General features: G+C 33.2%; 1 protein-coding gene across 1 annotated transcript in view; it reads right to left on the bottom strand.

Annotated features, from left to right (window-relative positions):
* LOC149804927 (uncharacterized) overlaps positions 1–13,387 on the bottom strand; it is a 47,775-nt gene that overhangs the window by 28,562 nt on the left and 5,826 nt on the right. Inside the window, exons 3-5 of the mRNA XM_089945944.1 lie at positions 11,587–11,703; positions 8,091–8,177; positions 668–745 (exon numbers count right to left, since the gene is read on the bottom strand). Of these exons, the coding sequence (XP_089802070.1) occupies positions 668–745; positions 8,091–8,177; positions 11,587–11,703 (282 nt within the window). The remainder of the gene's footprint in view (positions 1–667; positions 746–8,090; positions 8,178–11,586; positions 11,704–13,387) is intronic.

Genomic DNA, 13,387 nt, shown 5'->3' with positions numbered 1-13,387 from the left:
CCAATACATTTTTTATATAATCAACCGTTTGATCATGCATATGCTTTACACGAACAAATGGGTGCAGTTTAAAGCATCTGGCATGCTGCTGTAAAGTTAGTCTGGTTCCCTGACTGATTTCACTAATTCTAAGAGGAAACTCAGATCCCAATGAAACATGGATGAACCAATAATCTGGATTTTTCTGCAACGATCATTTTTCAAAGTTTTTGCTAGTATGCTGTAAGTCTATATTTTAAGGGTAATTTTTGTAGGACTTACAGCAAAATCATAAGAGTTGGCAGGTCTGCATATATGTTGTCACATATGCCAGCTGATATGGGTGCATGTAGTAATGTCTGGAGCAATGTATAGAACATACAACACAGACACTAATCTGCCAGAGCAATATATGACAGCAGATCAGAGTTTATGTTGTTTGCAGTTTTACTCAACTTATACATGAGTATATATGGTAAATTCCTGCATTAAGAGTCCAAAATCAGATGCCAGTGACATAAAACATTCACATCTAAATGTGGAAGTTTCCAAATATAATTATCAACAATATGAATAAAATGTTGAATTTCCCATTCATCAATTTTCATAATATGGTAGGCACAAATTGTTTATAGTTTTAAGAAATTGTGTTAACTACATGTGGTTATGAACGATTTCTATAAATTACCTGTTTTTTAGTTCCCTCCAAAATTAAACTTCCATCATCATTAAGATCACCTACCCACAGTTCAGTACTGTCCCAAGGCTGAAGTAGAAACAAATTATGCATTTAGTGCATAGCAACGTTTCAAACAAAAACATGGTATTTACTCATAAACATGAATCCACTTGCCAAAAGGAGCTCATCTGGAATAGCCTACAATGCAGAGATTACTAAGGAGGATTTTAAATATGTCACAGTGACTTACTTTAGGTATAGCTGAGTTACACTCCTTGAAATGAATGTACATTATCAATTTTCATCAGTGAGGATAAAATAAGGTACGAGATATTGACAACGTAATGAAAAAAATAACTAAAACTACAAAAGTCATTAAATGATGAAAATTACTGGAAGGTGATTGTGACCTAATTTGGGTGTGGTTAAGTAACACTCTTTGAGTTGCATCCACATACCAGTTTACACGAGCAGGTGAAATATGGTCCAAGTTACAGAAGTTGTAATGAGCAGATAGCTGAAAATACATGACACTCAAACATAAAAATTGGGTCACAGTGACCTAATGTTATTATGGATAAGTTATCTCATTCAACATGCATTCACATACTAATGTGATAAGTATAGGGCCCAAGATACTGAGGGTTTAACAAAATAGCTGAAAATACAAAAAAGTAAAAATGAGCCTACCATGACTTGCTTTGACATAATTTAGTTACATTCCTCGATAACCATCCACAAACACATTTTTATGAGTGTAGGTGAAAAAAAGTACAATATATTGAGGTTGTTGCAAACAAACATCTTAAAAGACCAAGTCACATGTGTGAAAATTATGTCACAGTGATTGAAGGACTGTGATTGAGATTTGTGGGTTTAATGCCATGTTTAGCACATGATAGGTCATACATGGCAGCCAGTATATTTAGTGCAGGAAGAGACTGTAAAGACTCCAGGCAGAACCATCAATCCACAGTACCCTACTGACAAATTTTCTCACATATCCACTCTGGCTGAGCCAAAACTTGAACCCATGCTGACAGAGGTGAGATGTGAGTGGTCTGTAAAAGCATGTGATGTATATCACTCAACCACCCATTCTTACTGACTGATGAAAGGATGGTCAGATGGATGAACAAGGGTTACAATACAAAATTAAATTTTAAAGAAACAAAAACTATTGACAAACACTAATGGTAACATAATCAGTATTTTATGGCCATTATTCTGTAGCTAACAAAAATAAAACTACAATTAAACTTTCATAAACTGACACCTCTATGTTAGCTTCCTGTACATACCGTTTACATTTTTTGCTCCAAAAATGGCCACTTTTGTACAAATCAAATCTCTTTATACTGACAACCTCCACAAAATGGCTAAAAATTTAGGGACCAAGACTATTTGGTTTAGTGAGTTTTAAAATAACTATTACTGATGTCAGTCTCTTTTTATTTATTCTTATTTATAAAATTTACAAAGTGACAGTTGTATATTGTTGTTAAAATAAAATAATGGTTTTCTTGGATTCCTTAATTTAGTAAAGTGCTTAAGCCATTGTAAAGTTGTCACGTACTATGGCTTGCACTGAGCCAGAGGGTTGTCATATAGGCCACTTTGGAAGAGGACTATCATATATACTCGCATATAAGCCAAATAATTTAGGAAAAATAAAGGCCTGGAAGAAGAGGGGTTGGCTTATCTGCAGGCCAATGTCTAAACCTGTGATCCGACAATTATTAAACTGTTATAAAGTAAAATGATTGATTTGTTATTATTTTGCATGTGTATATTTTCTGATTTCTCCAACATGAAGTTACATAAAGGTAAATACAGAATTCATTATTTGTGGGCCAGTTGAGTTTACCTGGAATACCATGCTGAACTATAATGTACAGTACTTACAAAGTGCAAACCATGCATAGTGTCACTGAAATCCTTACTTATTCCCAAACATATTAGATGCAGATTTTATTTATTCATTGTTTCAACCAAACAGTATTCTTCCAGATAACATTTCAGCTAGTCCTTAATAGCTGTTTCATTAATGTTGCAGCACACGCTTACGAGTTATTCATTTTCAACGATATAAGCAATCCTACAAATTGAGATAATATTTTTAAAAAGGTCCACATGTTTAATTGTACAAGGCACATAACCATCATAATTTACATGTTCATGAAGAGTGGTAATAATAAAGGCTAAAATTCTCATATAGATCAACTAAGATCAACATCAATCAATTTTAGTTTTGTGTTTTACCTGAACAAACATCATAACTTTCCACACAATGGAAAGCTTGATGTTTTGGCATCTCCTATGTTGATAGTTGGCGAATTTTGTCTTTCATTTTGCGACAGCAGTAGAAGCAGTTAATCATTAAAACCCTGCAACTGACTTGTGATAAGAGGGAATTATGACTGGTAACTATACCAGTACATTGATGTGTAATTGCCTTTTATTCCATAATATCAGCACAATTATGGTAGTTTTGTAAAACAGGGTGTAAGGCATACCTATGATCCTTTCAAAAGCTAAGTAGGGAGACTGAATAAAAAAAAGTGATTGGGACCTAAAATAAGGGAGGTTTTTTGTGGCACTTTTAAAGCCTTGTTTTCACTAAATACTGAACGATCTTCCTGGTCCAATATGCATGAAATTCGCAAAAAGACTTGGTGTTTCTCCCTGTGACATGCCCTATTTTCATATTCTGGTCAGCTGTTGTCAAACTGCACAATAGCTAAAGATTAGTTTTAAATAAACAAGTAAGAAACCCAGCGCAACTTATTAAAAGTTAATCCTTATCCATGTAACTATTTTGTGAAAACAATTGGAACTCACCGTAACTCAAAGAAACCATGTTCTACACTATTGTGTGTTATGCAAGCACCAGCAAATGATTGACAAATAAAGGATTCCCAATTTTGTTGAACTAAAGGTACCAAAATAGCCAGCCTCATGGTACCATACATGTAGCAACTATTTTCCCCTCTTTGTATATCCGACCATATTCCCTTATTGTCAACTCATAAAGCATTTAGTATTGTTTATTACAAAACATATATTCTAAATTAGTTATTGAGGACACATTTTCTGCACAGTATGTATTTTCATTCCTTCTTTTAATTTAACAATGGTATTTAACATTGATATATATAGTATAAAAATACCAGGTGTTCACTTGTGTAAGTTTCTTTCGTGGGAATGGCGCTATAGCATATGGAGTTACAGCATTTGTAGTGATCATTCTTGGGAATGAAATTAATTGTGGACGATTTTATTGTGCTTTACTTTTTTGTTCTGGTTTTTAATAAAAAAAATTTATTATTGTAGAGGTAAAATAAATCATTAATTTACATGAATAATGTTTAAACATAACACTCTATTTAGTGAAGAAGCAAATTCTTTATAGTAAAGTAAATTATTTCGTCACAACAATAGTTCACAGGTGATACAACAGAACATGTTGGACTTTTCTGTTCAGAAGAAATGAAAATTGAAGACATAATTTAATAATTGTGAGGTCTCTGCAAAAATCAGAAGATATTATGAAATCAGGAGGTAGGCGTGGAGTGACCCCAAAAAATCAGGAGTTTTTTTTCTCCCTCTCAGCGTGAAAGTTGACAGCTATGGTGTAAGGTCGCTTTACATCAAAGCAAGCTATAACTCAGCTGTTACGGTGTTATCATCAAACCATATTGTTTGTTCATTGTGTTGTCATATTGGGATTATATTTTAATGAGTTAGGTATTTACAATTTCAAAGCAAAGTAAAAACGTATATGCCGGTGCACTGAAATATCCAATGCAATGATGCATAAACAAACAATAATCGAGTCAAAAGGGAGAGGTAGTGTTACAGCAACTCGCGATTGCTAAATTCATGTCATCATTCGATCATATTAGACACAAATCTAAATTAGGCAGAAACAATAAGAAAACAGCAAATTAAACAAATTACTTTTCAAACAAGTTTATACCATTTCTTTTTAATAATCATGCATGCCAGCCTCGAGATAAGTATGCATGTAATTTTTTAAAATATAAGTTTGCCTAAATAAATGCATTTAGAACTTACCTCATGCATCTTAAGATGTCTCGGAGTTGTTGGTCGGCTTATTCACTGGTCATGCACTTTTTAGTCTTTATACCTGTTCAGTTTTGGGGTCAGCTTATACACAAATGGGCTTATATATAAGTATATATGGTATCTATCATCAAGCAAATGCAAACTGACAACATAAACATTAAGTGAGGTCACTTAATTTTTTTAATGATAAAATTATGTCACCAGTATAAAATTATCCCAGCTCCCATTTCTAATAACTCCCAGAAGACAGGAAACCTATAAACCCTTTCCTGAATCTGAGTATAATTAGTGCTTTGATCTGTTTTGTTATGAGGGTAGGGGTGAGGATATCAATGCTGCATTAGAATTATATACATTTATATTGTCCTAAACATATATAAGTCTAAGGGACCTTCAACTTATGTAAATAAAATCTTAAGATGTCAATCAGAGTAAATGAATAAATTATATCCCTTTGATATAATCCAAGATGACATGCTGTACTCACAGAGGCACAAAAAGCTAACAAGGAGTTGTCTCCCATCCATAACAAAGCACATGTATATAAATCATAATAAAAACAAACACACTAAATGTATCCTAACTCAAAATATGACTACATAGTTTCAGAACTGAAGTCATCACTGTCTTTGTGTGTTTGATTGTTCATTAAGACAGTAATGTTAAATGTCTGTATAAAGGACTTAGTCGATACTACATGTCAAATGAACATATAGTAATTATATTGTTTATGCCAATGAATATGTGTGGCAATCACACAGTGCTGACTACATCAAAACTGATAAAACGAAATCTCAAAAAGACAGAATGTGAAAAGACAAAAATAAAACCACTATGTCTAAACTTGAAAGTTAGTTTTAAACCAATCACTGCAATTTATGATACCAGATCAGCTAAAGATAATTTTTACAAAAAGTAATATGCAACAAAGGTAAGCCTCTAACTAGATGTCAATATAATGTTGGCGCATTTCATGTACTGTTAACACCTTATGACCAGTAATATGTTAATAAGCTTCTGCCATCATGGCAAAGGAGCGATAAGTTAAATAATAACTTTCAAAGGAAAATCACTTTGTCTGCTAAATAAGTGAAGGTAATCATAACTGCTTTGGGGTGGAGTCTTCCTTTTAATTAGACATTGTTACTCCTTTGACATCAGTCATTAGACAAAAGTCACAATAAATGTATATATGCTGGGATTTTCATGTATTCTCTTCTGCTCCCTTTAAATATCAAAAGATGAATGGACACTGTAGAATATAATTGCTGTGTTAACATGTTATTCGTGTGCATCAGTACCTAACTATTTCAACAAAGCCTGCTTTAATGCATTTTGTTTAATATTGCATTTAAAATAAGATATTTAGTATAAATGAGTCTAACTTGGTCATCATTCTTTTACTCTATTATTGTTATGAGTTAACTTGGTCATCATTCTTTTACTCTATTATTGTTACGAGTTAACTTGGTCATCATTCTTTTACTCTGTTATTGTTATGAGTTAACTTGGTCATCATTTTTTTATTCTATTATTGTTATGAGTTAACTTGGTCATCGTTCACTTACTCTATTATTGTTATGAGTCAACTTGGTCATCATTCTTTTATTCTATTATTGTTATGAGTTAACTTGGTCATCGTTCACTTACTCTATTATTGTTATGAGGTAACTTGGTCATTCTTTTATTCTATTATTGTTATGAGTTAACTTGGTCATCATTCACTTACTCTATTATTGTTGAGGTAACTTGGTCATCATTCTTTTATTCTATTATTGTTATGAGTTAACTTGGTCATCGTTCACTTACTCTATTATTGTCGAGGTAACTTGGTCATCATTCTTTTATTCTATTATTGTTACGAGTTAACCTGGTCATCGTTCACTTACTCTATTATTGTTATGAGTTAACTTGGTCATCATTCTTTTATTCTATTATTGTTATGAGTTAACTTGGTCATCATTCACTTACTCTATTATTGTCGAGGTAACTTGGTCATCATTCTTTTATTCTATTATTGTTATGAGTTAACTTGGTCATCGTTCACTTACTCTATTATTGTTATGAGTTAACTTGGTCATCATTCTTTTATTCTATTATTGTTATGAGTTAACTTGGTCATCATTCACTTTATTATTGTTGAGGTAACTTGGTCATCATTCTTTTATTCTATTATTGTTATGAGGTAACTTGGTCATCATTCTTTTACTCTATTATTGTTGAGGTAACTTGGTCATCATTCTCTTACTCTATTTTTGTTATGAGGTAACTTGGTCATCATTCTTTTATTCTATTATTGTTATGAGGTAACTTGGTCATCATTCTTTTATTCTATTATTGTTATGAGGTAACCTGGTCATCATTCTTTTACTCTATTATTGTTATGAGGTAACTTGGGCATCTTTCTCTTACTCTATTATTGTTATGAGTTAACTTGGTCATCATTCTTTTATTCTATTATTATTATGAGTTAACTTGGTCATCATTCTTTTATTCTATTATTGTTACGAGTTAACTTACTATGCAGGTTTGTTTGTTATCCAGGTGAAAATTAACAAGGGAGTGGTGAACAGAACAAACAACAAAGACCCAGATCTGCCCGGTCATTATGTGACAGCAGATCTGGGTCACTGTTGCTTGCAGTTCAACTTAAATTTGTCGGGGCCTTGTCTAATTCCTAGTTTCCATCCTGCACAAGTTATCTCCCTTTTCAGCTAGGGATTGCCTCCCCAACAACGGTACAGCTCTCTCTCTCTCCCTCCTTATAATTCACTTCATTACATCTGAATATAAAGTGATACTACTATGGACACCATGACCAATCTATAACAATATGGGTGAAAATTAAACAAGGTGAAGCTTAGTGTTATATCATTTTCTTTCCAAAACACAACTGTTTAACAGTTTTTGACAGTCTCTGATATACCATATATCAGTATATTATGGTATTCCAAATATATTGTGGTCCCATACATGATGTGGTACTCGCTATAATGGTGTTCGATACATAATACAATCAGCAGATATGGCCACCTAACTACCGCTTTATAATGAAGGCGAGATGCATCTAAAAGTAGCATTTTCTAAAAGTTCAAAAATATTTTAAGAATAGCTGTAGATAAAATTTTATATATATGTATATTTGCATGTGATATAAATAAAATATATCTATAGTATGTATGCTGTATCTCTGCTATACCACTTGTATACATTTTTCATTAAATGGAAACTCTGCAAGCCTCACTTTCTTTTAACAAAAAATTGTATAAATCTTGTGGCATATCAATGATATTGCATATATATATATATATATATATATATATATATATATATTCAGTCTCACCATGTTAGGATGATACCACTGAATCCAGGCAATCTTCTTTCCATTAGGGGAAACTCTAGGAGAGCTGTAAAAATCTGCTCCACTTGCCTACAGCAAAAACAAATTGTAGATTTTTTGAAACAAAACTCACAACTAACAGAAGCAATATTTAAAAAATATGAGGATTTTCTGGGGCTTTTGATCAGAAAAATATTCTTGGAAAATATAGGGACTTTCAACTTTAAATAATGCATTTAAATAAATATTATTAGTTCATTATTCATTTGTACTGTGTACATCCTTGACAAGGGAGTCAATGTAGCTCAGCTGGTAGTATGAGACTCATAATCCACAAGTTATGAGTTCAAAACCCACCCATGTCAGTCTGGGTTGGATGCCTCAACATGTCACTGATAAAGGCACTAAGCTCCCATTTACTATGAATGATCGGCCAAAAAACGTCTTAAAAATGTCACCAAAACAAACCAATCTGTGTTGCGCTTTGGATGAACTGTCAGGGAAACATTTTATGTTTCTCTTTCCATTTGCAACGATTAAGACATGGGAATTTATTAAATTTATGGGGACAATGGCAGTTTGTGTTCAGAGATAATCCCCTGGGCTCAGTTAAGTTGCAACAATGTAAATGCCGCCCACCCCCAGCAAAATGCTCCTAACCATAACGATAACATCAACAAATTCACCTGATAACAGTATCCATATGATACATTTTTCACCATGCTGGAAACATCCCTCAAAATAATTGTAATTTAAAAATCTTACTTCAGGTTGACATTTATTTGTAACATAAAATTCCAACTTCTTCACGATATCTTCCAAAAGATGCAAAATTAACTTCTGATTCGTCAAGATTTTTCCACTTGTAGATGACATGTTCAACCATGAATGTACAATCTGATCAGATTGCTGGATTAACGGAACCACTTGGATTCCTACCTTTCAACCATGCATATTATAAACCACATATCTGATTCAAGTTGGTTGTCGATGATAATGTATACACAATAAATTAGCTGAGCAATATGCATACAAAATTTATACAAGTCACATAATATATCTGATCATGGGAATTATACAAAATTTGAACTATATTTGATTTATTTGGAACAACTAGTGGTGTAATTCATGCAAGGTTATAAAAAATGTGGAAATCACACATTCCTATACCAATGAAAGCAAAAACAACTGAAGTATTTTATGATAGCAAAACTTTCCTGTCATCAAGTTTATGATCTCATTATAGAATAATTTTAAACAAACCGACAATAAGGATTTGCTAAAAAAAGTCACCAGAAAAATAAACTCTTAAAAAAAATGTAGGTGTTTGAAATCAAGTCTTAGTCACTAATGCATATGCCTACAAAGTTAATCAATGCTGCTTTCATTGTAGGTCATTCCAAGTTGAGAATTAGTCAGTTTGACAAATTTTATGATGACCACACAAACATCTCTAGCTGTGATGGTCCAGTACCCCAAGCACCTTTCAAATTTTGTAGCCACAGAAAATCCTACTGCAAAATTTTAGTGACCATTTAAATTTGTGATTGCAAAGCCATAATAATTAGGTAATGAGAAAATTTAACTCAGAGGGAACTAATGGTCAAAGATGATAATAAAAAAAGGTCAAGATAAATTACAGAATAATTACAAAATAAAAGTACAATTTTATATATCAATAGCTCATATGTTACAGAACTGTATTCAAGTTTCAACCTTAGGTCAGCCAATGAAATTCACTATCCCTTAGGTCAGCCAATGAAATTCACTATCTCTTAGGTCAGCCAATGAAATTCACTATCTGGGTTATTTAAACCATCTCCGTATATACTGCCTGATCTCAGAGTCACTGATCAAGGGTCTTTCCTCTTTGTTTTTTTTTCAGATTATAGTTTATATTAAATCCACAGCCATTATCTCTAATGATTATAGTTCAACTGATCGTGATATTAATGCCAATTGCTTTGTCTCCATATCCTCATTTTCCCAGCATTTTACCATTGGCCAAGGCTAAAGAATAAATTATGTATTAATGTATTAAACTTGTTACTGCTCTCTCTCTCTCTCAATATATATATATATATATATATATATAGAGAGAGAGAGAGAGAGAGAGAGAGAGAGAGAGAAAGAGAAAGAGAAAGAGAGAGAGAGAGTGAAAGAGAGATATCAGTGACAAAGTTTAATACATAATATATATATATATATATACACACATATATACACACACACACACACATATATATATATACACACAGTAATACCTCGTGCATTTGCATTTCTGGATTCTCGAATTCACAGAATTGCAAAATTTTCATTGGTACCCTCTATGTACATGTTTTCTTTATTTTATTGAATTGTACCTTCGTTATATGACTTCTGTGACATATAAAGTTTACCTAGTTTACCTTCCTGACAATGACAAAGAAAACATCAGTCATTAAGTTTACAGTCCCATTTGTTACTTGGTTTTACCTTACTGTGAGTGCAAAAGAAAATGGCAGCCAATGAATTAGTATAGGGGTAATATTAGTATACATGTACCATACTGTAAATGCGCTAGTGTGGCAAATACCCATTAGGCGATACTGTACTCTATTTTTACGTCAACCATTTATTTCTCTTTTCAAGGGTAATGTATTAAGCTAACTTTTAAATGAAATTAAAGTGCTTTGGGAGCATGATTTGGGTCATATTTAGGGTTTAAACCCTAGAAATAAGCATTTATTAGCATTTTTAGTGACTCGTACCAAACATTCGCGATTCCTCCTGATCCGCGACTGGTTCTGGAACCTAACCTCGTGAATGTTCGAGGTATTACTGTATGTCAATTTTCAGTTACAAAACGCAACCATTTTACTTATGACATGGACATCTGTGGTAAGAAGTACCTGAAAAAAATGATCTATGTTAACATGAGAACCTCAAATCAAACACGCAAGGAAAGCATGGCATCCGACTGATCATGACAGGATATTCTCTTGTTTTTAATGAGTTTTATACGCTAAAATTTTCAAGTTACATCCACTTTATGAGGTCAATAATCATAATAACAAGTTTTTCCACAGTAGGAATTCATTCATTAGGTATTATGGATAAACTAGACAAGGCATCTTCAAATGTGTAGCAATGCATAGGGTATTGATGCCAGGCTTTTGTACAAGAAACTACTAATGTTTTTAAGGATTTAATTCCAAAGAATGCTACCGCATAAGTTTCTGCTACAGCTTTTAAGTTTCTTCCAGGGCTTATAATTCTTTTCCAGAGTCATTCTCTTCTACCTGCCAGTATTAAACTTATGTGGCATCATGACTTTCTGGTGGACTCAGGATCAGATAAACATGGCTTTAAGACTGCTGTTCTCGGAGATGGGTACAAGTTTCTGATGAGGAAAAATCTGCAACTGACTGATACCCAACTCTGGGGAAAGTAATGCGTTTTCAGTCCCATCACACTTTGAAAGTCAAGCTCTGATAGATTGTGAGGACTAAAAACTTACCAGCACTGTCATGCTACCATTCACTGGATTTATAGACACTATGGTGTTCTTGGGTTCTTTGTCCTGGCCTTTCTCCACCAGACTGTGGTCCTCTCTCACACAATATATCCTTCCTGTCTGTTAATAAAGAAAATGTTAAGTTTAACACATCTGTGGAATGGTAAGCAGCATTACTGTTTAGTCATCAAGAAATTGTTGGATCAAAGACATCACTGTTTTATCATGTGATACTCAAAGAGATGAGACTTAACCCATGCCAATTTTTGGTCCAAACATGGCTTGGGATTGTTTAATTCATTAACCCCAGGTGCCACATTTGTACACCAGGAGGTAATACCCTACTTCCAAGCTCTGTAGCATCAAGATACACCAAAATACGTGGTATTACAGAAATGTAGACAGACATAGCTCTACAAGGATACCAAATAATCTGGACTTTCTACTTTCATTACAAAATAGAGAGGGAAAAATTTACTTTTTGAAACCAGATTTTTGTACAACAAAAATTCACCCATCATCAGATTTGGATTATGTGTCTGAATTTTATACTTTTTGGCCTCAGTTCTAAGGCAGACTAGTCTGAACTGTACATAGACAAGCAAAAAGTAGAACAAGTTGCGGATTTCAAGTAAAAAGTGGCCATGACACAAAAAGGATGGGTCCAATAAGCAAAAAAAAAAGGAACCAACTTTTACCCTTCTGCACATGTGCAAGCAAAATAGCCAATGGAAAACAAAGTTTTTAACACAACCAGGCATCAGGCCGAATGGAAATCACCTGGATGCCAATTTATTTGGATGTATTTAGAAGCAGCCCCCAAAATGTGTTTCCTAGTTGTAATTCAGGCAAAAATCACAAAAATATCCGGGGTTAATGAGTTAAACTGAATAGTCACTAGTAAATTAAAATACATGAATTTATCCAATATTTTATCTTATACAAGCATGAAAGGAGAACTCAGGATGTAATGTCAGTCACCTACCTAGTTTTCAAACAATTACTTTCTTCAATGTTGCAAATTTATATTTAAAAAAATTAACTTGGCAGATGTAAATATTCCAATGTGTTAGTATAATAAGTTTTTTCTTCATCATATTTGTTTCCTGTACAAACTGAAAGTACATTGTGCAAAACTGCAGCCTGGACATAAAAATTATTTTTATGTGGGGTGGATCTTTAAAAAGCAAGAAACATTTTGTAGAAAGTGTGATGCAGTGATCCTTTTGTTCATGAGAAATTTGTTAAAAGGGTGTGGAAACCAAACCCCATCCAATCCAACCCATCTCTGTTGTTATACATGCTTAACAGAGGTCTGGACAACTTCAAGATACTGTTGGACATCTCATTTCTGCAGCAGCAGGGGTAGGTGGTCACTGAAATGATCTTGTTAAACTGTATATAAAATCTCTTACACATATGTATACTTATAATCATTATAATCCACAATGAAATAAAAACTTCTGTCAATGCCTACAAGACTGTGCAGCAGTCTTCTGGAGGTTTAGATCACACCATATACACACTATATGCATTAATTAATGCAATAGACACAGCAAAGACACATCTATTGATATTCTGTAAGAAAAAGTATGTAATGCAGTCCTCAAAATTAGACATATATCCTTTTGCTATGGTTTGTCATTTTACACTAACTACTTTGATGCCTTTTGGGATTTTATCAGTTGGTAGCATAAGATCTACAAGGCATAAGGAAGAGTTCATTTCTTGATAATTTAAAAATCATCAAGCCGACTGAGCTCAATCAGCAACTGGCACGTGGATGATTTTCTTTCACAATGAA

The sequence above is a fragment of the Sinohyriopsis cumingii genome, chromosome 2 (genome assembly GCF_028554795.1).
Source record: "Sinohyriopsis cumingii isolate HCF-2022 chromosome 2, ASM2855479v2, whole genome shotgun sequence".
Classification (NCBI taxonomy): domain Eukaryota; kingdom Metazoa; phylum Mollusca; class Bivalvia; order Unionida; family Unionidae; genus Sinohyriopsis; species Sinohyriopsis cumingii.
The sequence above is the reverse complement of the archived record's forward strand: the minus strand, read 5'-3'. Positions and strand labels throughout refer to the sequence as shown.